General features: G+C 40.6%; 1 protein-coding gene across 3 annotated transcripts in view; it reads right to left on the reverse strand.

The window, feature by feature from the left end:
- Window positions 1-26,018, reverse strand: part of ABHD5 (abhydrolase domain containing 5) — a 45,842-nt gene that overhangs the window by 10,710 nt on the left and 9,114 nt on the right. For all 3 annotated transcript variants that reach the window (XM_029243526.1, XM_029243525.1, XM_029243527.1), the window contains exons 2-3: window positions 9,150-9,235; window positions 5,757-6,129 (exon numbers count right to left, since the gene is read on the reverse strand). In XM_029243526.1, the coding sequence (XP_029099359.1) occupies window positions 5,757-6,129; window positions 9,150-9,235 (459 nt within the window). The remainder of the gene's footprint in view (window positions 1-5,756; window positions 6,130-9,149; window positions 9,236-26,018) is intronic.

Consider the following 26,018-nt stretch of genomic DNA (forward strand, 5'->3'; position numbering starts at 1 on the left):
GTAGAATGTAACTATGAATCTGTGTGAAGATGTGTCAAATGTGAGATTTCCATATACTTAGAGTGGCATCACTGCTTAAAAGTTTTATAAGACTATTTTCTAACAGTGTATGGAAATGGAGGCGAAAATGAATCTTTTTTTTAAAAAGTTATCTCTCATATTCTGACTGCCTCCTAAATTCCTATGACAGCCCACAGTGAGATTTGAGAGCTGGGGAGGGGGACACACGCCAGAGGTGTGAGTGGAATTAATGAAACAGCCACCTAGTTGAAAGCAGCAAAGATTCATTTCGGGGAAATAGCTGGTATTATTCACTACTGACTTACCTAAAGAGAAAAACGGACTCTATTAAAACATACTCTACAGGAAAAGATGATTAAATTTTCTTACAAACTTGTTATGGGATTTTGCCCAGTCTGCTCTGAGCTCTTACTGACCTGCTAACCCAAGAAGGGGCAGGACAAAGGAAACTTTAGGGAGGAAAGTCTCACGTATCTCTAGTTAACTGATGGTATTGTTTTTGCCTTAGTTTTGGCTTGCCTTGTTTAGTATGGATCTATGAGATTTTAACAGGTTACACAGAGTATATATACAGGAGCAGATAACATTTTTTTTCTTTTTGAAATGGAGTAAATTGCCCCAACTGTTGTTTGATCCTATGCCTTCAGCCTAGCACATGGTAGATGCTCAGTAAACATTTGGAATATTGTGCTTTTCCAGTTTCCTTTTGATCCTTATCTATAATGATGTACAAATTTTATAAAGTATAATCAGAGTAAGCATAGGAGTTAGTCCAGTCTGAATTTTTCTGGTCCCCTGGATGACATGAGAACATCACTGTTATTTCTCATATTAATCTTGCAGGTCATTACTCATTAGTGGGTAGTAAAATCCACTTACAGAGTCAGAGCCAGTCTGTTTTTTAATAAAATTGTATAATTTGGAATAGAAAAATGTATCATATAACAAAACTTTTGTTTCAGACACACATATAATCATTACTGAGGGCTGTAGTCAAAAAAGTTGGAAAACAATTTTTTAAAAGCTCTGCAACAACATCTAAACTGTAGTTATATATCATCTGCCTCCACTTGTAAAAAACCTCAGAAAATAACTGTCGCTTATTTTTGGTTGTAAGGATTTTAAATGAGAGACCATGCAAAGCACTTAGGCTGGCGGCTCTCAAATAACAAATACCCAGTAAATGCTAGCTAGTTATAGTAGCAAATACAGGAAGATTACTAGAGAATAATTCATTCTAGAAGCATGGGAAGACAGTGGCTGGGACCATGTAAGGAATGAGTAATTTAACTTTTTTTATTCTTCAGAAAAGCTTTATCACAGGCTTTGGCTCACACTCCTTATAATCCTGCACCAGACCAAGTTCCCAGGCTATATTCTCACCTGCTTCTCTAGTAAGAAGATTATCTCCTCATTTGCTAGGAGTTATTTAGTTTTAATGTATATCCAAACTCATATACTAATCCAGACTCGACCCTCTAATATCCCATAGAGGATAGCCTGATGGGATTGTTAGTTCACATCTAGGCTTAAGGAACGGGTCTAGCCAGACAGCATGTGAGTCATCCTATCAGACATCTTTATCAAGAATCAGAGGCTAGGGACCTCCCTGGTGATGCAGTGGTTAAGAATCCACCTGCCAATGCAGGGGACACAGGTTCAAGCCCTGGAAGCCCGGGAAGATTCCACATGCCACGGAGCAACTGAACCTGTGCACCACAGCTACTGAGTCTGCACTCTAGAGCCCGCGAGCCCCAACTACTGAGCCTTCATGCCACAACTACGGAAGCCCACGTGCCTAGAGCCCGTGCTCCACAACAAGAGAAGCCACTGCAATGAGAAGCCCACGCACCACAATGAAGAGTAGCCCCCACTCTCCACAACTAGAGAAAGCCTGCGCACAGCAACGAAGACCCCCTCCCCTAAAAAAAAGAAAGAGGAAAAAAAAAGAATCGGAGGCTAATGCAAACTACAGGAAAAACAACCAGCAAAGCAGGAACACAAGAAGAGCTCATCAGTATAGAAACATAATGAAGCATTCTTCTCCAGGTTAGTCATTACAGTAGGTCTTGAGTCTGAAGATGGTGAGCAGATTACAGCCTACAGGGCAAAGAAGTAGGTAACACCTGCTCCAACATTCTGGGACAGCTGAGTCTAAATGCTACCAAGTCTATGGAAACCTGACTTTCACAAGACTTAAAGTCAGCTACCAGCCAGAAATAATACAACAACAGGAATGACCAGACCCAGAACCAAAATGTATAAAGGAGTTTACAGGACCTACTAAGGAACAAGGAAAAGGACCAGAAAGAACTCGAGTCAGTGCACAAATGAGGCATTCTCAAAAAGAAGTTAGCCCCAGATAGTTCCCATTGGTTCCAAGCCACTGAGGGGAGGATGGGGCACAGAACAATAAACTTAAAACCTCTAACTTCGAGTCAAGTAGAACAGTCTTTCTTCTCAAGACGGGCTGATAAGAAATGCTCAGCCCAGCTCCACATAGTCTGGAGATAGGAGACAGAGCCAGGCAAGGTCAAAAGCAAGATGATCTGAAAACCTTTTAGTGGAGAAGACCAGTTGTAACCTATACTGTTGTGACTTGGAGTGGATCTCTTTGCTAAACACTTTCTAAGTTAATAAAAGTTTTCATAGTGTCCTTTTCCTTAGTTTATAACAAATACCTATAAAATACAGATAGTCTCTGTATGGGATCCTGAACAGCAGGGGCCAGAATGAAAAGGAAAATGAAAAGGAAACACTGAGTACACAGATGAAAGAAAGGAGACGGTATCTTTGGCTATTGTTGCTGGTTTCCTCTATTCCCTTTGTTCCCCCCTTAAGGTGATCAGACACTGCTTGATGAAGAAGATTTTACAGAGTGGCAGCCCAAGACACCTCACACAGTGGTCCTGTTTAATTAATGCAGCACATTAATCTACAAGTAAAATTACAGAAAACATCTCTAATTATCACACATCACGGTAAGGGAACGGAGACGAACTAAGGTCATTTTAGGGGAAGGAACGTGAGGTTTGTGCCTCCATTTGGAGTTATCCATTAATCAGTTCATAACTTCTCTGCCCACCAACCACACAGCCTTTCCAGAATGGCCCAGATGTCCCCCTAGAACAGGGCCTTTGCAATTTTTGTCCCTACTACCTAGAATGCTCTCCTGCTACATCCCTTTGAGACCTCCGCCTCAGCTCGAATTACACTTCTTTAGGATACCATAATGGACCTGGGACTGGGTCAGATATTCATCAAGATTTCTCACAGCTGTCATGCTACTCATGTGGTTATTTGTGTCTTTTCCCCCAATGCACTGTAAGCCTTACAAGCACACAAAGTCACTCAACATTATTTAAACAGAACCAACCTGTTTATTTCAATGAAGGACTCATCCAGGTACTTTTACATAAAGAATCACAATTGCTGAATACTCAGTTTTTAATCAATATCAAGAATCTGGGGAAAATATGGGATCACTGCCACAAGTTAGGCTATAGAACAACTTTTATGGACAGAGGCACTCTGCTGCTCATAGAGATGAAGCACACAGGTTGACCTAATGTACCAAAAATTGGAAAAAATTAGTTTTTATTTATTTTCTATTATTAGAATCATTCCTAAACAAGTACATTAAACTAGGCATTTTCACGCTTCTCCTCAAACTGTCCTATAAAAATAAACAAAGAATGAAAGAATGGGGCTGCCCATAAAAGATTAAGGGCAGAAATAGGTATGGATTGGGACATAAGTCCCAACAAGTAAAAAAAAGTGTTGTCTTTGTGGTTTTTTCCTCCATGCATAGAAACAATAGAAATTAAAGAGCTGTGGTTTTACTTAGGAGAAAAAAAAGTACAGATTATATCTATCATACCTGAGGAGGCAAAGAAAAAAGTCATATTCTCAAAGTCCATTTGAGAAAAAAGAGAGAAGAGATAAGAAAAGAAGCACAGTGAGTGAAGGAAATTAACTGAACCTCATTTGGTCTCTATTAGACCATTTTTTCCCCTCCTCTCACCCCACCCCACCAAAATCTTTCTGAAACTCAAAGATTTAATCTCATGACAGCATAACAAAAATGGTCCTTGTAGGGGAGGCTATGCATGTGTAGGAACAAGGATTACGTGGGAAATCTCTGTACCTCCCTCTCAAACAGCTCTAAAAAAAGTTTTTTAAAAAGGTACCTGGATCAAGTTAAAGTTGGATAAGTGACATTTAGAGTAGGTAGTTACTTACAGTATAAAACAGACCACTCCGCTGCACCAGAGAAAATATGTGTATGCCACCAAGCAGCTTTTCCGGCTCAGGTAAAACCTCTCAGGTCACACAGATGGCGACCCTGACAACCACCCAACTGCTTAGCAGGAGTGCAACTTGAAGAAACAGCTAATGCTAAATCTCACTCACTATGAGGCTTGCTATAATTATGAACACTTACACTGGTAGCAGTCAATTGTGTTTAACTACATTTGGATCTGTGGGTCTGCTGAACTGTTCTATTAACCATAACATCTGATCTTCTATGGAAATCTTGCTTAGTCAGGATCAAGCAGAAAAAGTTTCTGTAAGGTAAGAAATTAACACAAATGGGGACCATTACGGAGCAGTGAGGATGTCTGCAGCAAAGGAAATGATGTCTCTATAAGAACAGAGACATTCTTATTCATTGATCTCTTTCTTCTCCGGTAAAAGAGAAGTGCTCCAAGGAAAGCCATCCCGAAAAGCAACATAGGAAAAAAGCTAGGGGGAAGGAGAACCCTAGAGGTTAACTGCCACCTTCCTATACTGTGTGCTACACTGCGGTATCATCTGGTCTATACTTACTAAATCATACAAAATATGATTTTGTGACCTCCCCCCAGATTAGCAACATAAATAATAGGAAATAGCATAAGAAAATAAGGTAAAGAAAGGAAGAGAGGGCTTCCCTGGTGGCGCAGTGGTTGAGAGTCCGCCTGCCGATGCAGAAGACACGGGTTCGTGCCCCGGTCTGGGAAGATCCCACAGGCCGCGGAGCGGCTGGGTCCGTGAGCCATGGCCGCTGAGCCTGCGCGTCCGGAGCCTGTGCTCCGCAACGGGAGAGGCCACAGCAGTGAGAGGCCCGCGTCCCGCAAAAAAAAAAAAAAAAAAGGAAGAGATGTTACAAAGATTCTGAAGTAAACACTCATTAATTCAATGACTCAGAAAAAAATTCTATAGCAATAAAGGTTAGGGCACAGTATAATAATAAAAAAAGCTAAAAGATATTCTATGCAGGTGTATTTTCTGTAGCTTAGAGATGTGGAAACTAAAATTTAGAGATTAAGTGATTTGCTCTAAGCCATAAAGATAGCACTAGTACCTACGTCTTCTAATTTCTAACCTCTGGTTTTCTATTGCAGCTTACTAAAACCTGGAAAAGGTTAGGAAAAGCCTGCTGGATCCATAGGTCTAATGATAATAATAACTGTAAACAATAACAACACAACAGTTTTTACTCATGGCTTAAATTGTGTACATTCTAACAAATAGAAAGTACTTTCACAAGCCTCCTACCAATGTGTAGCATATGTAATAGGAAAACCTGACAACACTATTTCTGCTACTAAATTGGCCATCAGTTGTGGCTATTCAGTCTACAGGGTCCTTTAAGACAATGTCTGTCTTATAAGGTTCAGACACCAACAACCAGCAAAGAGGGGAACTGGAAACCAGCGCTTGGGTGCCTCTCTTTTGTCACCATCACTTACCTTGATGGGTACTTCAGTGAGTAGGCAGCAGCCAGGAACCCACCCAGGTTGTGTCCAAGCAAAATCATTTTGTCCAATCCTAATGCACATCTCCACTCTTCAATGGATTCCACAAACTGATTCTCTACTTCTTCTGCATCACTGTCAAATTTGGGTCTGCTACTTCGTCCAAAGCCCAGCAGGTCAAAAGCATAGACAGGTCTATTGGTGCAAAGATCTCCAAAATTCAGTGCCCAGAGTCCAAGACCTCCTCCAAAACCATGGAGGAGGACAAGTGGAGTCTTATTTGAAATACTATGAGAAAGCTTCAGTGTCCATATTTTATTTCCATTAGATATGCGAACAGGTCCTTTTTTGTATGTGCAGGGGACACCTAATGGAAACATAAAAGAGAAATTCTGCTTAGTGTCACTACTTCTGAGAAGGGGAGTATTCTCAGAGCAATCAGAAATTAATAATCTAGAAACCATCTGGTATTCATTTATATGAGTTTAGCCTTTATTATATCAGCCCTAAAAAAAAAAGTGCACATTTTATTGAAGCAATTCTTTTTTTCTTTAATTTTATTTATTTGTTTATTTCTTCATTGTGGTGCACAGGCTTCTCATTGCAGTGGCTTCTCTTGCTGCAGAGCATGGGCTCTAGGTGAGCGGGCTTCAGTAGTTGTGGCATGCAGGCTCAGTAGTTGGGGCTCACAGGCTCTAGGGTGCAGGCTCAGTAGTTGTGGTGCACACACTTAGTTGCTCAGCAGCACGTGGGAGCTTCCCGGACCAGGACTCAAACCCATGTTCCCTGCACTGGCAGGCGGATTCTTAACCACTGCACCACCAGGGAAGTCCCAAAGCAAGTATTTCTTAATTACCATATTTTACATCTTGGTGGTAAGATCTATCTCAGACAAGTCTCAAGCAACTGTGGCCTAGGTTTTCTGGCAAGTCATGTCAGCTCTTTGGACTCCTTTCCATATCTATCAGTTGAGGGTACTGGAGTGGAACTTAGTGGCTGCTGAATCCATTATTTTAAAGTCTCTAGCTTTACAGACAATAGAATACTACCTTGTATGTGTAGAACACTTGAAGATTAAGCATTGAACATTGAACTCAGACTCAAAAGAAACATTTTTTTCCTAAAACATCATCATGAATTTAGGGAAGAATTAACATGCATTAAACACATAACTGAAATCTTAAGTCATCATAATGTTTAGTAGAAAAAGATGGCAGGAACTCCTCAGCATGAGGTGCCAGGTAGTCTGAGTTCGTATCCAACAATCTCTCTAGAGAAAGCAAATAATCAGAATTTTGTAGATAAAAAATCTTTCTTGCCCTCAATGCTACAGGACTAAATAAATCTCCCCCAAAACTGACTAAAGATGAAACTAACTTGAAATTCTTTTACATTAAATTATCAACTGAATAGCTACACTTTAGATATATCTTAATTATTTGTGCATATACATCTGCAGTGGACAAAAACGGAGAACCGGGAGTTTCTGCCCTTTAACCAAATAATCTCCAGTTTTGTACCCACATAGTGGCAGGAGGAAACCCAGCATTTGTTCAGAATATTAACAGAGCCCAGAGTGAGTGGAAATGACACCAGTTTAGAAAAGGAGGTGATCCGGTACTAGTGCCAAGCCAAACCACATTCTGAACATAGATGTCTGCGCATTCCCATAAAAACGATCTGTGACCTCTATGAGAGAGCTCACCCCACTGTATTAGTTGCTTGCTTCTATGTCTGATATTAAAGCAGGGGCCAATTCTCACTCCTATTTGCATCCCTAGAACCCAGCAGTAGGAAATCAGTATGTCTGTTAAACACATGAATTGAGTATCTAGCACTCTTTTTTTTTTATCTCTTGACAAGAATTTTTTCTTTTAGTAAATCACAATGACAACTTTGCCAGCTTTGTAGAGAACAAGATTACCCAACCATACAGAGTAGAAATCCATTTGCATGTTAAAAATCCATATAAGATGGCTAATTGTCCCCTTCTTTGGATATATCCAGTTATGGTCACTTACTCCTGAATCATTCAAATGCACAAACAAAATTCATTTGTGGCAGACAGTATGAAAAACAGGTGTGGACAAGTATATGCACAAATATACATAATAATCATGTATGTGCACTGCACCACTTAAGCTCTTCCTCTAAACAAAATTTCACAGTAAACACCATTACTTGAAAGTATACCCACAGATATCTGGGAACACTCTGACAGTACAAGTGTGGGTAAATTTCAGTGCTCACATGAAACAAAAAAGATAAAGGTTTCCACACTACTATAAATGTAGACATAAAGAATCCTAGAATACTAGACTAAGGATCACCCCGCCCACTCCTCTTATGGGCAAAAACTAGGAAGGTGAGAAAAGGAACTTGCCCAAGACGCTGTAACCCCTGGACTGCAGCCCTGGGCCTAGAACAGGTTACCTGGATGTAGTCCAGTATGTGTTCTACTAGACAAGGCTACTTGCTCTGCGATACCTACAGCCTGCTCTCAGAGCAGTCTGCGGACCTCTGGTGAGCCACAGATCCTTTCAGGAGGTCTCACGAGGTCAAAACTATTTTCATAACAATCTAAGACTTTATTTGCGTTTTCCACTCTCATTCTCTGATGGGTATACAGTGGAGTTTTCCAGAGGTCACATGATAAGTGACTACCAACAGTCTGAATGCAGAAGCAGATATGAGAATCCAGCTGCCTTACATTAAGCCAGATATTAAAGAGGTGTAAACTTGTAAACAATGTTACTCTTTTCACTACATTTGTTTAGAAAGCAGTTATTTTTAGAAAACATGTTATTTATTTTAACCTGCAATGGGTTTATTACTATTGTTTTAAAATAAATTAATAAGTTGACATATTTTGAATTATTCAGCTTTAATTTTTTTTTTTTTTTTTGGCGGTATGCGGGCCTCTCACTGCTGCGGCCTCTCCCGTTGCGGAGCACAGGCTCCGGACGCGCAGGCTCAGCGGCCATGGCTCACGGGCACAGCCGCTCCGCGGCATGTGGGATCCTCCCTGACCGGGGCACAAACCCATGTCCCCTGCATCGGCAGGCGGACTCCCAACCACTGCACCACCAGGGAAGCCCTCAGTTTTAATTTTTAATACAGTAAATATTGATAGCTATAACCTCTAAACAAAGTTCCTTGGGGTACTTCCTAATTTAAGAGTATAAAAGGGACTCAAGACCAAAAAGTTTGAGAACCCTTGACTTCTTCCCACATTTACGTACTTACTGATGACATGTAAAAGGAAAAAAAAGTTCTTTTGCCAACAACTAACACACAACAGAACCTGATCTTCAGTTTCAAGGCGATGCTTTATATTGGACCTATTTTAGTAAATGGCTCAGTTAACTTATAAGAAGAAAACCTTACATTTTAAAATTTTCTCTTCAGCTTCTTTAAGGTGTGATGTTGACGAAGGACACCATGTGGGAAGCCAACCAGTTAGCCATCCTGACCTGGAGCATCAAAAACAAAATACAAATAAGTGAGTTAATGCTCTTCTCAACTCCCAACTGTTACATAGGGAGAAGAAAAGCAGAATAGAAGGTATACTGTCCGTGTGATGAGGAAGCTATCTGTATGTGACAAATTCACCTAATAGGTACAGAGCATTGTGATAAAGTACTGGGATACAGATACCTTCAACCTGAGAACCTACAAGTAGATCTCCAAGTCCATCTTACCTTCATGGATAGTCAGATTCCACATAATCAAGCAGAGACTAAAAATGGGCAGAACAAGAAAAGACAAAAAAGGCATTCCACCACCCCACTGCAAGACAGTTTCTTATCAGGGTGGAAGTACAGAAAAGTTAAAGACCATGAGTACGATCATTTCAATGGCAGGTTCACAGCAAGTACAAAATATACCTACTGTGAGGGCTGAGAGAAGAGACATCTTATTAAAATATGAAATTTTTTTTAAAGCTTCAAATCTCATGGTTAAGTGTAGAACACATCCCTAATACAAATGCAGAGGATGGGCCCATGTCCAATCTACCTAGCATGAACGTTTAACTTTTAAAAGCTTTCGATTCCAGCAAACAGTAGATGATACGAAGGCCCCAGGCATCTGGCAGAAGACAGCGAAACAAAGAGAACAAGGAAGCAGGCCTTGCGCAAGAGGAGACAAAAGGCATGGGGAGGCTGGAACTGACACACTTTGCTCTTAGCCAACCAAGGAGAGGGTGAGCCTTCAACTCCTGGTCTAGCAGCAGACCCCAGGCATATCCTAACAATCTGAGATAATGCAGGGCATTAGCAGTCATCTGACAGTTAGCAAGCGCTCAGCATATGGCCAGTATCACTTAAAGTGAGAACTTTCTCATCAAAGAGAAAATGAATTAAAGAAGAAAAGAAACCAACTACTGCAGAGTCCAGATGAGAGGTAAGAGCCAGAACGAAGGCTTTGGCAACAGGGATGGAGACAAGAGATGAGGAATATTTAAAAATAAAACAGGGGGCTTCCCTGGTGGCGTAGTGGTTGAGAGTCCGCCTGCCAATGCAGGGGACACGGGTTCGTGCCCCAGTCTGGGAAGATCCCACATGCTGCGGAGCGGCTGTGCCCGTGAGCCATGGCCGCTGAGCCTGCGCGTCCGGAGCCTGTGCTCCACAACGGGAGAGGCCACAGCAGTGAGAGGCCCGCGTACCGCAAAAAAAAAATAAAAAAAAAAAAGAATAGCTGTGAATAGAGAAATGTGCTAAGTTCTGAATGGGATGATACAGCATCTACCTTTTCTAAGCTTTGTAGGCTCATCCTACTGCATTTCCCTTCCCTGTAAAATTTCTCTGGGCATTATGTATAACAGGCGCTCAATAAATAATGTTTGCTGAATGATTAAGTCACTCACAAACCAAGGTACTCTCAGCCCAAGCTACACCCATTTCACAGATGTGAACACTGAGGTTCAGAAATGCAGGCCCAAGAGTATTCAGCTAGTAAGTGACATAAGCAGAGATGTGACCTGAATTCTGAGTGACTTCAAAACACTTTTTTTCTCAGGTGACTACCTTCCTTAAAATGTCTGAGGAGTTGTCAGAATAAAATCACATTCCTTAAATCTGCACAGAAGATGCTTTACAATCCATCCACAGGTTACTTCGCCCCATCTTGTCTTTTCACATTATACTTTTTTTTTTTTTTTTTTTGCAGTACGTGGGCCTCTCACTGTTGTGGCCTCTCCCATTGTGGAGCACAGGCTCCGGACGCGCAGGCTCAGCGGCCATGGCTCACGGGCCCAGCCACTCCGCGGCATGTGGGATCTTCCCGGACCGGGGCATGAACCCGCATCCCCTGCATCGGCAGGCGGACTCCCAACCACTGCGCCACCAGGAAAGCCCCACATTGTACTTTTTCAATACCTCATAACTCCCAAAATTTCATGTTATTTTATGCCTCTATGGCTTTTCCCTCTGCCCAGAATACCTTGTCTTTTCTGAGATACTGTCCCTGATCCTGATGCCAAGAGCACAGGTGATTAGTCAGTCCTCTGGCCCTTGTTACAGGTATAGTTACTATTGCTGTGGTTACTTTTCTACTATTTATCTGCCCTACTGCACTCTGAGCACAATGAATACTAAACCCACGTTAAAAGTAATTCGTATATTGCCAGTGCCAAACACACTAACCGGCTTGTGGCCACGTGAGTGCCTGGTAACTGTGTGTGTGAAATGAAGGCCTTGGTCAAAAGAAATACGAGAAGCGGATGGAGGAAGGCAAATGAGGTTCATTTCTATAGGCAGAGAGCACTTACAGTTCCACTAGTTCTTTATTAGGTGACAGGATATGGGCAAGATGTGGGCCTGAAACCCCCCCAAAACAAGACAAACAAATGTCAACGCAAAAAGATCAGTCAAGAAAAGGGTAATCAACAGAATGAACAATTTAGGAAGGTGATGAAAAGCACTGTAACTCACATTTTTTCTCATATATATAAATTTTTCCTTTTTATCTGCTAGTCAACTTTCTTCTTGTCTCTTTACCTTCAGATATAAAAACTTCCTAGTAAGGTCCATAAGTAAGCATGTATATATGTATGTATGTATGCATGTACACACAAACACAGGATTAAAGGACAGGACTATAAGCAGATGTATTTGGTCAGGTTTTCATGGCATGTGGGTTATACTATGGAGATATTATGTGAATAAAAGAATGTCAGGGTTCCAGTTCAAGATGGAAGATCCTCATCTCACCTCCTCCACACTCACACTGAAATCTACAGCTACACATTCAACAATTTCCTCTGACAATAACCTAAAAACTGGCAGAGCAAGGCCCTCCACATCACCCAAACCAGAGAGAAACCACATCGAAGCAGGTGGGAAAGGCTGAGACACAATCTCATGATAAACCCCACCCTGGTGCAGCGACCCACAGTCAGGAGGGAACTCAAAACCCAGAGCTTCTCCCCGAGGAGCAAAGGGCTCATAACCCACATTGGGCACCCCGATTTTTAAGACTGGCAGCTGAAAGATGAGCCCCCAAAATGTCTGGCTTTGAAGACCAATGGGGCTCAAGCCCATGAAACACATGGGGTGTGGCAAATCGAGGAATGGCTCTTAAAGGGCTTGTGTGCAGACTCACCTGCACCAGGGCCCAGCACAGAAGCAGCCTTTTGAAATCACCCGGGCTTTACGTGAAAGAGACTAATTTCCTAATTTTAAAGCAATGGCCGAAGGAGCAGGGGCCTGCTGGGATGCTCTCCAGGGATGGAGACTGGTGGACACCATCTTCCTGCTCCCCCTCTGCCATTTTATGTTTGGTGACCCAGTTTTTATGTTTGCTACCCAGAGGACACCCCTTGATCACCTGGCTCTGGCAGTCAGAGGGGCTTGTGTTCCTGGGTCCCGTGGGACTGTAACAATCAGAGAGACAGTTCTTAGCAGACTGCCACTCTCAGGACACCACACAGACAGTTGACAGAAACACATCCCCAGTCTCTCTGAGAAAGTGGCCTATTTATTTGTCCAGGAGTTTTGGCCTTAGAAGCAGGTTTCTGGTTTGGCACACATTAACGACTACAGAGGTGCTTTCATGGAACAGAGGCTGGGAGATGCCATTTTGCACTCACCCTCTGCCTTGCTATAGCTCACCAATATCTCCCAGAAAGGAGCTTGTGTACTCCCCTGGAGCCCTGATTTGTGCGACTGCTGCCCAAGTGACGCCTCCAAACCTGGAGGCCAGCAAGGCTTACGGTTGTGGTCCCACAGCAATATATATATATACATATTTGCATTATTTAAAAACTGATACCTAAGGTTTTGGCTTCCATTCAGCCTGAATCTAGGTGCTGACTGAGATACTCCCCTTTGGGACACTGGCCTTGGCACATCCTCAACTACTGGGAACCAGTAAAAATAAAATAAACTTCTTGGACAATCACAAAGGTTTGAAAGACACGAAGAGCTAGGGCAGGGTTAAACAATAAGGTTTATCTCCTATGGTCAACCCTTTAAGACTGGGAGAAGTGGTTGTTTTTCATCTATTGCACAGAAACCAAGACAATCAAGCAAAATGAAGAAACAGAGGAATGTGTTCCAAACAAAAGAACATGATAAAACCCCAGGAAAAAAGAAAAAAAACGCTAATGAAACAAAGATAAGTAATTTACCTGATAAAGAGTTCAAAGTAATGGTCGTAAAGATGCTCACTGAACTTGGGAGAATAAACATGGTGAGAATTTTGACACAGAGACAGAAAATACAAGAGAGTTCCACACAGAAATCACAGTACTGAAAAATATGAACTAAAAAATACACTAGATGTGGGAATTCCCTGGCAGTTCAGTGGTTAGGACTTGGCACTCTCACTGCAGGGGCCCGGGTTCAATCCCTGTGCAGGGAACTAAGATCCCAAAAGCCACACAGTGTAGCCAAACAAACAAAACAAAACACTAGGTGAGTTCAACATCAGACTAGATAAAGCAGAAAAAAAAGGATCAATGAACCCAAGACAGGGCAGAGGAAATCACCCAAACAGAGCAGGAAAAAGAAAAAAGAATGATAAAAAAAAAAATAAAGATACCATAAGGGACTTATAAGAAAATCAAGCTGAGTAATATTCACACTTTAGGAGTCCCAGAAAAAGAAGAGAGAGAGAAAAGGGCAGAAAACTTATTTTAAGAAATAAGGGCTGAAAACTTGCCTAACCTGGGAAAAGAAAAAGACATCCAGATCCTGGAAGCCCAGAGAGTTACAAATAAGATGAACCTAAAGAGACCCACACTAAGACACATTATAATTAAAATGCCAGAAGTTAAAAACAAGGAGAGAATCTTAAAAGCAGAAAAAGAAAAATAATTTTTTATATATAAGGTACCTCATAAGTCTCTCGGTTGATTTTTCAGCAGAAACTGCAGGACAGAAGGGAGTGGCATGATATATTTAAAGTCATGAAAGAAAAAAAATTTCAAACCAATAACACTTTAACCAGCAAAGTTATTCAGAACTAAATAAGAGGTAGAGTTTTCCATACAAGCAAAAGCTAAAGGAGTTCATCACTACTAAACCAGCCTTACAAGAAATGTTAAAGGGATTTCTTTAAGCTGAAAAAAACCAGCACTAATTACTAACCAGAAAACATATCAAAGTATAAATCTCACTGGTAAAGGTAAATATACATAAAGGTAGTGCACTAACCACTACTAAAACTAGTATGAAGATTAAAACACAAGGAACTTCCCTGGTGGGACAGTGGTTAAGAATCCACCTGCCAATGCAGGGAACACGGTTTGAGCCCTGGTCCAGGAAGATCCCAAATGCTGCGGAGCAAATAAGCCCGTGCGCCACATCTACTGAGCCTGCACTCTACAACCCGCGAGCCACAACTACTGAGACCATGAGCCACAACTACTGAGACCATGTGCCACAGCTACTGTAGCCCGCACACCTACAGCCCCATGCTCCACAACAAGAGAAGCCACCGCAATGAGAAGCCCATGTACCGCAATGAAAAGCCCACGCACCGCAACGAAGAGTATCCCCCACTCACCACAACTAGAGGAAGCCCGCATGCAGCAACGAAGACTCAACACAGCCAAAAATAAATTTTAAAAAAACCAACAAATAAATTTATTTTTAAAAAAAGATTAAAAGGCAAAAGTAGCTAAATCAAGTAAACAACCTAACTTTATACCTCAAGAAAAATCTCAAGTAAACAACATAACTGTACACCTCAAGGAACTAGAAAAGGAAGAAACAAGGCCCAAAGTTAGTAGAAGGAAGGAAATAACAAAGAGAAAAAATAAGTGAAACAGAGACTAAAACGACAATAGAAAAGATGAGTGAAACCAAGATTTGGTTCTTTGGAAAGATAAAACTGACAAACCTTTAGTAGACTCACTCAAAATCAAAAATGAAAAAGGAAGCATTACAACTGACAGCACAGAAATACAAAGAATAATAAGAGAGCTACTATGAAAAATTATATGCCAACAAATTGGACAACTGAGAAGAAATGGATAAATTCCTAGAAACATACAACCTTCCAAGACTGAATCATGAAGAAACAGAAAATTTAAACAGAATGATTACTAGTAAAGAGATTGAATCAGTAATTTTAAAACTCCCTACAAAGAAAAGTAAGAGACCAGACAACTTCACTCGTGAATTCTACCAAACATTCAAAGAAGAATTAATACCAATCCCTCTCAAACTATGCCAAATAACAGAAAAGGAGCAACACTTCCAAACTCATTTTACAAGGCCAGCATTTCTCAATACCAAAATAGACAAGGACACCACACAAAAAAGAAAATTACAGGTCAATATCACTGATGAACATAGATGTAAAAATCCTCAACAAAATGTAAGCCAACTGGATTCAACAATACGTATATTTAAAGGATCACATACCACTATCAAGTGGAGTTTATTCCAAAGATACGAGAATGGTTCAACAATCGCAAATCTATGTGATATACCACATGAATAAAATGAAGGATAAAAATCATATGATCAAGAGAGACCTTCAAGAAGGTGGAGGAGTAAGACATGGAGATCACCTTCCTCCCCACAAATACATCAAAAATACACCTACATGTGGAACAACTCCTACAGAACACCTACTGAGCGCTGGCAGGAGACTTCAGACTTCCCAAAAGGCAAGAAAATCCCCATTTACCTGAGTAGTGCAAAAGAAAAAAGAAAAAACAGGGACAAAAGAATAGGGACGGACCTGCACCTCTGGGAAGGAGCTGTGAAGGAGGAAAAGTTTCCACACACTAGGAAGCCCCTTCACTGGCAGAGATGGGGGGTGGGTGGGGGGGAAGCTTCGGAGTCACAAAGGAGAGTGCAGCAACAGGGGTGCAGAGGGCAAAGCGGAGAGATTCCCACATAGAGGATCAGTGCCGACCAGCACTCACCAACCTGAGATGCTTGTCTGCTTACCCGCCAGGGCAAGTGGGGGCTGGGAGCTGAGGCTTGGGCTTTGGAGGTCAGATCCCAGGGAGAGGACTGGGGTTGGCTGTGTGAACACAGCCTGAAGGGGGCTAGGGTGCCACAGCTAGACAGGAGAGAGTCTGGGGAAAAGTCTGGACCTGCCAAGGAGGGAAGAGATCACTGTTTTGGGGGTGTGCGAGGGGAGGGGATTCCTTCCCCATGTGCCCACAGAAGGCAGAGCACCGCCTAAATGAGCTCCTGAGATGGCCGCGAGCCACAGCTATCTGCTCATATCCCAGATACAGGCATGAAATGCTAATGCTGCTGCTGCCACCAAGAAGCCTGTGTGCCAGCGCAGGTCACTACCCACACACCCCCGGGAGCCTGTGCAGCCCACCACTGCCAGGGTCCTGTGATCCAGGGACAACTTCCCCAGGAGAACACACGGTGCACCTCAGGCTGTCGCAATGTCATGCTGGCCTCTGCCGCCACAGGCTCGCCCCGCATTCCAATTATGCCCACCGTACCCCTGCCTCTCCCTGATCTCAGTGAGCCAGAGCCCTCATCAGCCGCTGCTTTAACCCCCTCCAGTCTGGGCGGGAGCAGATGCCTGAGGGCGGCCTACACGCAGAGGCGGGGCCAAAACCAAAGCTGACCCCAGAAGCTGAGCAAAAAGGAAGAGAAAGGGTAATTCCTCCGTGCAGCCTCAGGGTTAGCAGATAAAACCCCACAAACAACTTGATGAACCCTGCAGCTGTGGAATACCTGAATAGACAACGAATATTCCTAAAACGGAGGCGGTGGACTTTGGGAGCAACTGTAGACTTGGGGTTTGCTTTCTGCAACTGATTTGTTTCTGATTTTTATGTTTATCTTGGTTTAAGTTTTAGTGCTTGTTATCATTGGTGGATTTGTTTATTGGTTTGGTTGCTGTCTCTTATTTTTTTATTTTACTATTTATTTTCTTTCTTTTTTCTTTTTCTTCTTCCTTTTCTTCTGAGCTGTGTGGCTGGCAGGGTCTTGGTGCTTCACCCGGATGTCAGGCATGAGCCTCCAAGGTGGGAGAGCTGAGTCCAGGAGACCACCAGAGATCTCCCGGCCCCACATAATATCAATCAGCGAGAGCTCTCCCAGAGACTCTGTCTCAACGCTAAGACCCAGCTCCACCCAACGGCCAGCAAACTCCAGTGCTGGACACCCCGTGCCAAACAACTAGCAAAACAGGAACACAACACCACACATCAGCAGAGAGACTGCCTAAAGTCATACTAAGTTCACAGACACCCCAAAACACACCGCCAGACATGGCCCTGCCCACCAGAAAGACAAGATCCAGCCCCAACCACCAAAACACAGGCACCAGTCCCCTCCCCCAGGAAGCCTACACAAGCCACTGAACCAACCTCACCCACTGTGGACAGACACCAAAAACAATGGGAACTACGAACCTGTAGGCTGTGAAAAGGAGACCCCAAACACAGTAAGTTAAACAAAATGAGAAGAAAGAGAAATATGCAGCAGATGAAGGAGCAAGGCAAAAACTCACCAGACCAAACAAATGAAGAGGAAATAGGCAGTCTACCTGAAAAAGAATTCAGAGTAAGGACAGTAAAGATGATCCAACATCTTGGAAAGAAAATGGAGCAAATACAAGAAACGTTTAACAAGGACCTAGAAGAGCGAAAGAGCAAACAAACAATGATAAACAACACAATAAATGAAATTTAAAATTCTCTAGAAGGAATTAGTAGCAGAATAACTGAGGCAGAAAACAGAGAAGTGACCTGGAAGATAAAACAGTGGAAATAACTGCTACAGAGCAGAATAAAGGAAAAAGAATGAAAAGAATTGAGGACAGTCATAGAGACCTCTAGGACAACATTAAACACACCAACATTCAAATTAGAGGGGTTGCAGAAGAAGAAGAGAAAAAGAAAGGGCTTGAGAAAATATTTGATGAGATTACAGTTGAAAACTTCCCTAACATGGGAAAGGAAATGGTCAATCAAGTCCAGGAAGCATAGAGAGTCCCATACAGGATAAATCCAAGGAGAAACACGCCAAGACACATATTAATCGAACTATCAAAAATTAAACACAAAGAAAAAAATATTAAAAGCAGCAAGGGAAAAGCAACAAATAACATACAAGGGAATCCCCATAAGGTTAACAGCTGATCTTTCAGCAGAAACTCTGCAAGCCAGAAGGGAATGGCAGGACATATTTAAAGTGATGAAAGGGAAAAACCTACAACCCAGATTACTCTACCCAGCACAGATCTCATTCAGATTCGATGGAGAAATCAAAACCTTTACAGACAAGCAAAAGTTAAGGTAATTCAGCACCACCAAACCAGTTTTACAACAAATGCTAAAGGAACTTCTCTAGGCAGGAAACACAAGAAGGAAAAGACCTACAAAAACAAGCCCACAACAATTAAGAAAATGGTAACAGGAACATACATATCGATAATGACCTTAAATGTAAATGGACTAAGTGCTCCAACCAAAAGACACAGACTGGCTGAATGGATGCAAAAACAAGACCCATATATATGCTGTCTAAAAGAGGCCCACTTCAGACCTAGGGACACATACAGACTGAAAGTGAGCGGATGGAGAAAGATACTCCATGCAAATGGAAATCAAAAGAAAGCTGGAGTAGCAATTCTCATATCAGACAAAATAGACTTTAAAATAAAGACTATTACAAGAGACAAAGAAGAACACTATGTAATGATCAAGGGGTCAATCCAAGAAGAAGATATAACAATTGTAAATATTTATGCACCCAAGATACGAGCACCTCAAGACGTATGGCAAATGCTAACAGCCATAAAAGGGGAAATCAATAGTAACACAACCACAGTAACACAATAACAGCCATAAAAGGGGATATCGACTTTAACACCCCAGTTCCACCAATGGACAAATCATCCAAAATGAAAATAGACAAACACAAGCTTCAAATGACACATTAGACCAGATGGACTTAATTGGTATTTATAGGACATTCCCCCCCAAAACAATAAAATACACTTTCTTCTCAAGTGCTCATGGAACATTCTCCAGGATAGATCATATGTTGGGTCACAAATCAAGCCTCGGTAAATTTAAGAAAACTGAAATCATATCAAGTATATTTTCTGACCACAATGCTATGAGACTAGATATTATGAGAAAAAAACTGTAAAAAGTAAAAACACATGGAGGTTAAACAATATGCCACTAAATAACCAAGAGGTCACAGAAGAAATCAGAGGAAATCAAAAAATACCTGGAAACAAATGACAACAAAAACATGACGACCCAAAACCTATGGGATGCAGCAAAAGCAGTTTTACGAGGAAAGATTATGCAATACAAGCCTACCTCAAGAAACAAGAAAAATCTCAAATAAACAACCTAACCTTAAACCTAAAGCAATCAGAGAAGGAAGAACAAAAAAACCCCAAAGTTAACAGAAGGAAGGAAATCATAAAGATCAGATCAGAATTAAATGAAAAAGACACGAAGAAAACAATAGCAAAGATCAATAAAACTAAAAGCTGGTTCTTTGAGAAGATAAACAAAATTGATAAACCATTAGCCAGACTCATCAAGAAAAAAATGGAAAGACTCAAATCAGCAGAATTAGTAATGAAAAAGGAGAAGTAACAATTGACACTGCAGAAATAAAGGAACATGAGAGATTACTACAAGCAACTATATGCTAATAAAATGGACAACCTAGAAAAAATGGACAAATTCTTAAAAAAGCACAAACTTCCGAGACTAAACCAGGAAGAAATAGAAAATATGAACAGACCAATCACAAGCACTGAAATTGAAACTGTGATTAAAAATCTTCCAACAAACAAAAGCCCAGGAGCAGATGGCTTCACAGGTGAATTCTATCAAACATTTAGAGAAGAGCTAACACCCATCCTTCTCAAACTCTTCCAAAATATAGCAGAGGGAGGAACACTCCCAAACTCATTCTACGAGGCCACCATCACCCTGATACCAAAACCAGACAAGGATGTCACAAAAAAGAAAACTACAGGCCAATAAGACTGATGAACATAGATGCAAAAATCCTCAACAAAATACTAGCAAACAGAATCCAACAGCACATTAAAAGGATGATACACCATGATCAAGTGGCATTTATCCCAGGAATGCAAGGACTCTTCAATATATGCAAATCAATCAATGTAATACACCATATTAACAAACTGAAGGATAAAAACCATATGATCATCTCAATAGATGCAGAAAAAGCTTTCAACAAAATCCAACACCCATGTATGATAAAAACTCTCCAGAAAGTAGGCACAGACGGAACTTACCTCAACATAATAAAGCCCACATATGACAAACCCACAGCCAACATCATTCTCAATGGTGAAAAACTGAAACAATTTCCGCTAAGATCAGGAACAAGACAAGGGTACCCACTCTCATCAGTACTATTCAACATAGTTTTCAAAGTTTTAACCACAGCAATCAGAGAAGAAAAAGAAATCCAAATTGGAAAAGAAGCAGCAAAACTGTCACTATTTGCAGATGACATGATACTATACATAGTAAATCCTAAAGATGCCACTAGAAAACTACTAGAGCTAATCAATGAATTTGGTAAAGCTGCAGGATACAAAGTTAATGCGCAGAAATCCTTGGCATTCCTATACACTAACAACGAAAGATCAGAAAGAGAAATTAAGGAAACTATCCCATTCACCAATGTAACGAAAAGAACAAAACACCCAGGAATAAACCTACCTAAGGAGGTAAAAGACCTGTATGCAGAAAACTATAAAACACTGATGAATTAAACATGATACAAACAGATAGAGAGATATACCGTGGCCTTGGATTGGAAGAATCAACATTGTGAAAATGACTCTACTACCCAAAGCAATCTACAGATTCAATGCAATCTCTATCAAACTACCAATGGCATTTTTCACAGAACTAGAACAAAAAATTTTACAATTTGTATGGAAATACAAAAGACCCTGAATAGCCAAAGCAATATTGAGAAAGAAAAATGGAGCTGGAGGAATCAGACTCCCTGACTTCAGACTATACTACAAAGCTACAGTAATCAAGACAGTATAGTACTGGCACAAAAACAAAAATACAGATCAATGGAACAGGATAGAAAGCCCAGGGATAAACCCACACACATATGGTCACCTTATCTTTGATAAAGGTGGCAAGAATATACAATGGAGAAAAGACAGCCTCTTCAATAAGTGGTGCTGGGAAAACTGGACAGCTACATGTAAAAGAATGAAATTAGAAACTTCCTAACACCATACACAAAAATAACTCAAAAATAAACTCAAAATGGATTAAAGACCTAAATGTAAGGCCAGATACTATAAAACTCTTAGAGGAAAACATAGGAAGAACACTTTATGACATATATCACAGCACGATCCTTTTTGACCCACCTCCTAGAGAAATGGAAATAAAAACAAAAATAAATAAATGGGACCTAATGAAACTTAAAAGCTTCTACACAGCAAGGGAAACCATAAAGAAGACAAAAAGTCAACCCTCAGAATGGGAGAAAATATTTGCAAACGAAGCAACTGACAAAGGATTAATCCAAAATATACAAGCATCTCATGCACCTCAATATTAAAAAAACAAACAACCCAATCCAAAAATGGACAGAAGACGTAAACACACATTTCCCCAAAAACGATATACAGACTGCCAACAAACACATGAAAGGATGCTCAACATCACTAATCATTAGAGAAATGCAAATCAAAACCTTAGTGAGGTAACACCTCACCCCAGTCAGAATAGCTATCATCAAAAAATCTACAAACAATAAATGCTGGAGAGGGTGTGGAGAAAAGGGAACACTCTTGCACTGTTGGTGCAAATGTAAATTGATACAGCCACTATGGAGAACAGTATGGAGGTTCCTTAAAAAACTAAAAATAAAACTACCATATGACCCAGCAATCTTACTATTGGGCATATACCCTGAGAAAACCATAATTCAAAAAGAGACATATACCACAATGTTCACTGCAGCACTATTTACAATAGCCAAGACATGGAAGCAACCTACGTATCCACTGGCAGATGAATGGATAAAGAAGATGTGTCACATATATACAGTGGAATATTACTCAGCCATAAGAAGAAACGAAATTGAGTTATTTGTAGTGAGGTGGATGGACCTAGAGTCTGTCACACAGAGTGAAGTAAGTCAGAAAGAGAAAAACAAATACCGTATGCTAACACATATATATGGAATCTAAAAAAAACGGTTCTGAAGAACCTAGGGGCAGGACAGGAATAAAGACACAGACGTAGACAATGGACTTGAGGACACGGGGAGGGGGAAGGGTAAGCTGGCACAAAGTGAGAGAGTGGTATGGACATATACAGACTACCAAATGTAAAATAGATAGCTAGTGGGAAGCAGTTGCATAGTACAGGGAGATCAGCTCGGTGCTTCGTGACCACCTAGAGGGGTGGGATGGGGAGGGTGGGAGGGAGACGCAAGAGGGAGGGCATACATGTATATATGTATACATACAGCTGATTCACTTTGTTATACAACAGAAACTAACACAACATTGTAAAGTAATTATACTCCAATAAAGATGTTTTAAAAAATCATAGGATCACCTCAATAGATACAGAAAAGGCATCTGACAAAATTCATCATCCATTTATGATAAAAAAAAAGTCTCAACTAAGTTGGTACAGAGGGAACATACCTCAACATAACAAAGACCATATATGACAAGCCCACAGCCAACATCACAGTTAATGGCGAAAACCTGAAAGCATTTCCTCTAAGATTAGGAGGAAGGCAAGGATGCCCACTATTGCCACTTCTATTCAACATAGTATTAGAAGTCCTAGCCAGCACAATTAGGCAAAAAAAGAAATAAAAGGCATCCAAATTGGAAAAGAAGAACTGCCACTATTTGCAGATGACATGGTGTAATATACAGGAAACAATAAAGGCTTCACCAAAAAATAAAAATAAAAAACTGTTAGAACTAATAAACGAATTCAGCAAAGTTGCAGGATACAAAAATCAATATACAGAAATCTGTTACATTTCTATACACTAATAATGAAGTATCAGAAAGAGAAATTAAGAAAACAATCCCATTTACAAGTGCATCAATAAGAATAAAATAACTAGGAATAAAGTTAACTAAGGAGGTTAAAAGTCCTGTACACTGGAAACTGTAAGACACTCATGAAAGAAATGGAAGAAGGCACAAAGAAATGGTAAGATATTTCATGCTCATGGATTGTTAGAATATTGTGAAAATGTCCATATTAACCAAAGCAATCTACAGATTCAATGCAATCCCTATCAAAATTCCAACGCCATTTTTTCACAGGAATAGAACAAACAATTCTAAAATTTGTATGGTACCACAGAAGACTCCAAACAGCCAAAGCAGTCTTAAGGAAGAACAAACCTGGAGGATTAACACTCCCTGATTTCAAACTATATTGCAAAGCTATAGCAATTGAAATAGTAATGGTGCTGGCATAAAAACACAAACACAAATCAATGCAACAGAAAAAAGAGCTCAGAAATAAACCCACACATATATAAATTAACTTATAACAAAGGAGCCAGGACTATTCAATGGGGAAAGGATGGTCTCTTTCATCAATGGTGTTGGGAAAAGTGGAGAGCAACATGAAAAAGAATGAAACTCAACCACTATCTTATATCATACACTCAAGATGGATTATTGACTTGAATCTAAGACCTGAAAGCATAAAACTCCTAGAAGAAAACAGTAAGCTACTTGACAATGGTCTTGAGGATATTTTGAATCTGACACCAAATGCAAAGACAACAAAAGCAAAAATAAATAAGTGGGACTACATCAAATTAAAAAGCTTCTAGGGCTTCCCTGGTGGCGCGGTGGTTGGGAGTCCACCTGGCGATGCAGGGGACGCGGGTTTGTGCCCCGGTCCGGGAGGATCCCGCGTGCTGTGGAGCGGCTGGGCCCGTGGGCCGTGGCTGCTGGGCCTGCGCGTCCGGAGCCTGTGCTCCACGGCGGGAGAGGCCACGGCAGTGAGAGGCCCGCGTACCGCAAAAAAAAAAAAAGCTTCTACACAGCAAAGGAAACCATCAACAAAATGAAAAGGCAACCTACTGAATGGGAGGAAATATTTGCAAATCAGAAATTTGATGAGAGGTTAATATCCAAAATATATGGGCTTCCCTGGTGGCGCAATGGTTAAGAATCTGCCTGCCAAGGCAGGGTACATGGGTTCAAGCCCTGGTGTGGGAAGAGCCCACATGCTGCACAGCAACTAAGCCCGTGTGCCACAACTACTGAGCCTGCGCTCTAGAGCCCGTGGGCCACAACTACTGAAGCCCGCGCACCTAGACCCTGTGATCTGCAACAAGAGAAGCCACAGCAATGAGAAGCCCGCACACCGCAACAAAGAGTACTCCCCGCTCGCCACAACTAGAGAAAGCCAGCGTGCAGCAACGAAGACCCAACGCAACCAAAAATAAATTAATTTAAAATATATATATATATGTACAGAATTCATACAACTCAATAGCAAAAAAACAGTCCAATTAAAAAATGGGCAGAGGATTTGAATAGACTTTTTGCCAAAGACGATATACAGATGGCCAACAGACATGAAAAGATGCTCAATATCGGTAACATCAGGGAAATGTAAATTAAAACCACAATGAGATATTCCCTTACACTGGTTAGAATGGCTATTACCAAAAAGATGAGAAATAACAAGTGATAGAGAGCATATGGAGAAAAGGGAACCCTTGCACACTGTTGCTGCTGGAAATGTATAATGGTGCAGTCATTATAGAAAACAGTATGAAGGTGCCTCAAAAAATAAAACTACCATAGGATCCAGCGATTCCACTTCTGGGTATTTAACTGAAGAAAACAAAAAAAGTAACTTGAAAAGATATATGCACCCTCCATGTTCACTGAAGCATTATTTACAATGGCCAAGATATGGGGAAAAAACCCTAAGTGTCCATCAACAAATAAATGGATAAAGAAAATGTGTATAATACACAAAATATATACATAATGGAATAGTATTCAACCATAAAAAAAGAATGAAATATTACCATTTGCACAACATGGATGAACCTAGAGGGTATTATGCTAAGTGAAATAAGCAGAGAAAGACAAATTCGTATGATCTCACTTATATGTGGAATCTTTCAACAATAAACTCAGAGATAATACAAACTGGTGGTTGCCAGAGGTGGAAAATGGGTAAAATGGGTGAAGGGGGTCAAAAGGTAAGAGCTTCCAGTTACAAATAAAGTAAGTTATGAGGATGTAATGTACAGCATGGTGACTATAGTTGATACTGTACTGCATATCTGAAAGTTGCTAAGAGAATAAATCTAAAAAGTTCTCATCACAAGAAAAAAATTCTGTAACTATGCATGGTTAACTAGACTTACTGGGATGATCATTTTGCAATATATAAAAATATCAAATCATTATATTATACCCCTGAAACAAATATATAGTATATGTCAATTATGTCTCAATAATAAAAAAAGAATGATAGAACAGAAGATCCATAATAGCCTACATTATAATAAGGCTCTAGTCTAATGTTCTCTGCTGCCAGCTTCAAATCTTCTTATTTAACAGGAGATAAGACCTCTAGGCATCTCTGACAAATGCTACCTGTAACTTATTATCAAGGTATCAAGATAATAGAAAACATTACTACTATTAGTTTATCGTAAATATATAAACTATTTACAAATTATCAAGGAAAAACAACTCAAGCCTTCAGCAACGAAATTTTCAATTTATTCAACAATTTTTTCAATTGTTGAAAACAGCAGTTTAACA

Source organism: Monodon monoceros, unplaced genomic scaffold (assembly GCF_005190385.1).
Source record: "Monodon monoceros isolate NGI ecotype Baffin Bay Population unplaced genomic scaffold, NGI_Narwhal_1 Super_Scaffold_3, whole genome shotgun sequence".
In the NCBI taxonomy this organism is placed as follows: domain Eukaryota; kingdom Metazoa; phylum Chordata; class Mammalia; order Artiodactyla; family Monodontidae; genus Monodon; species Monodon monoceros.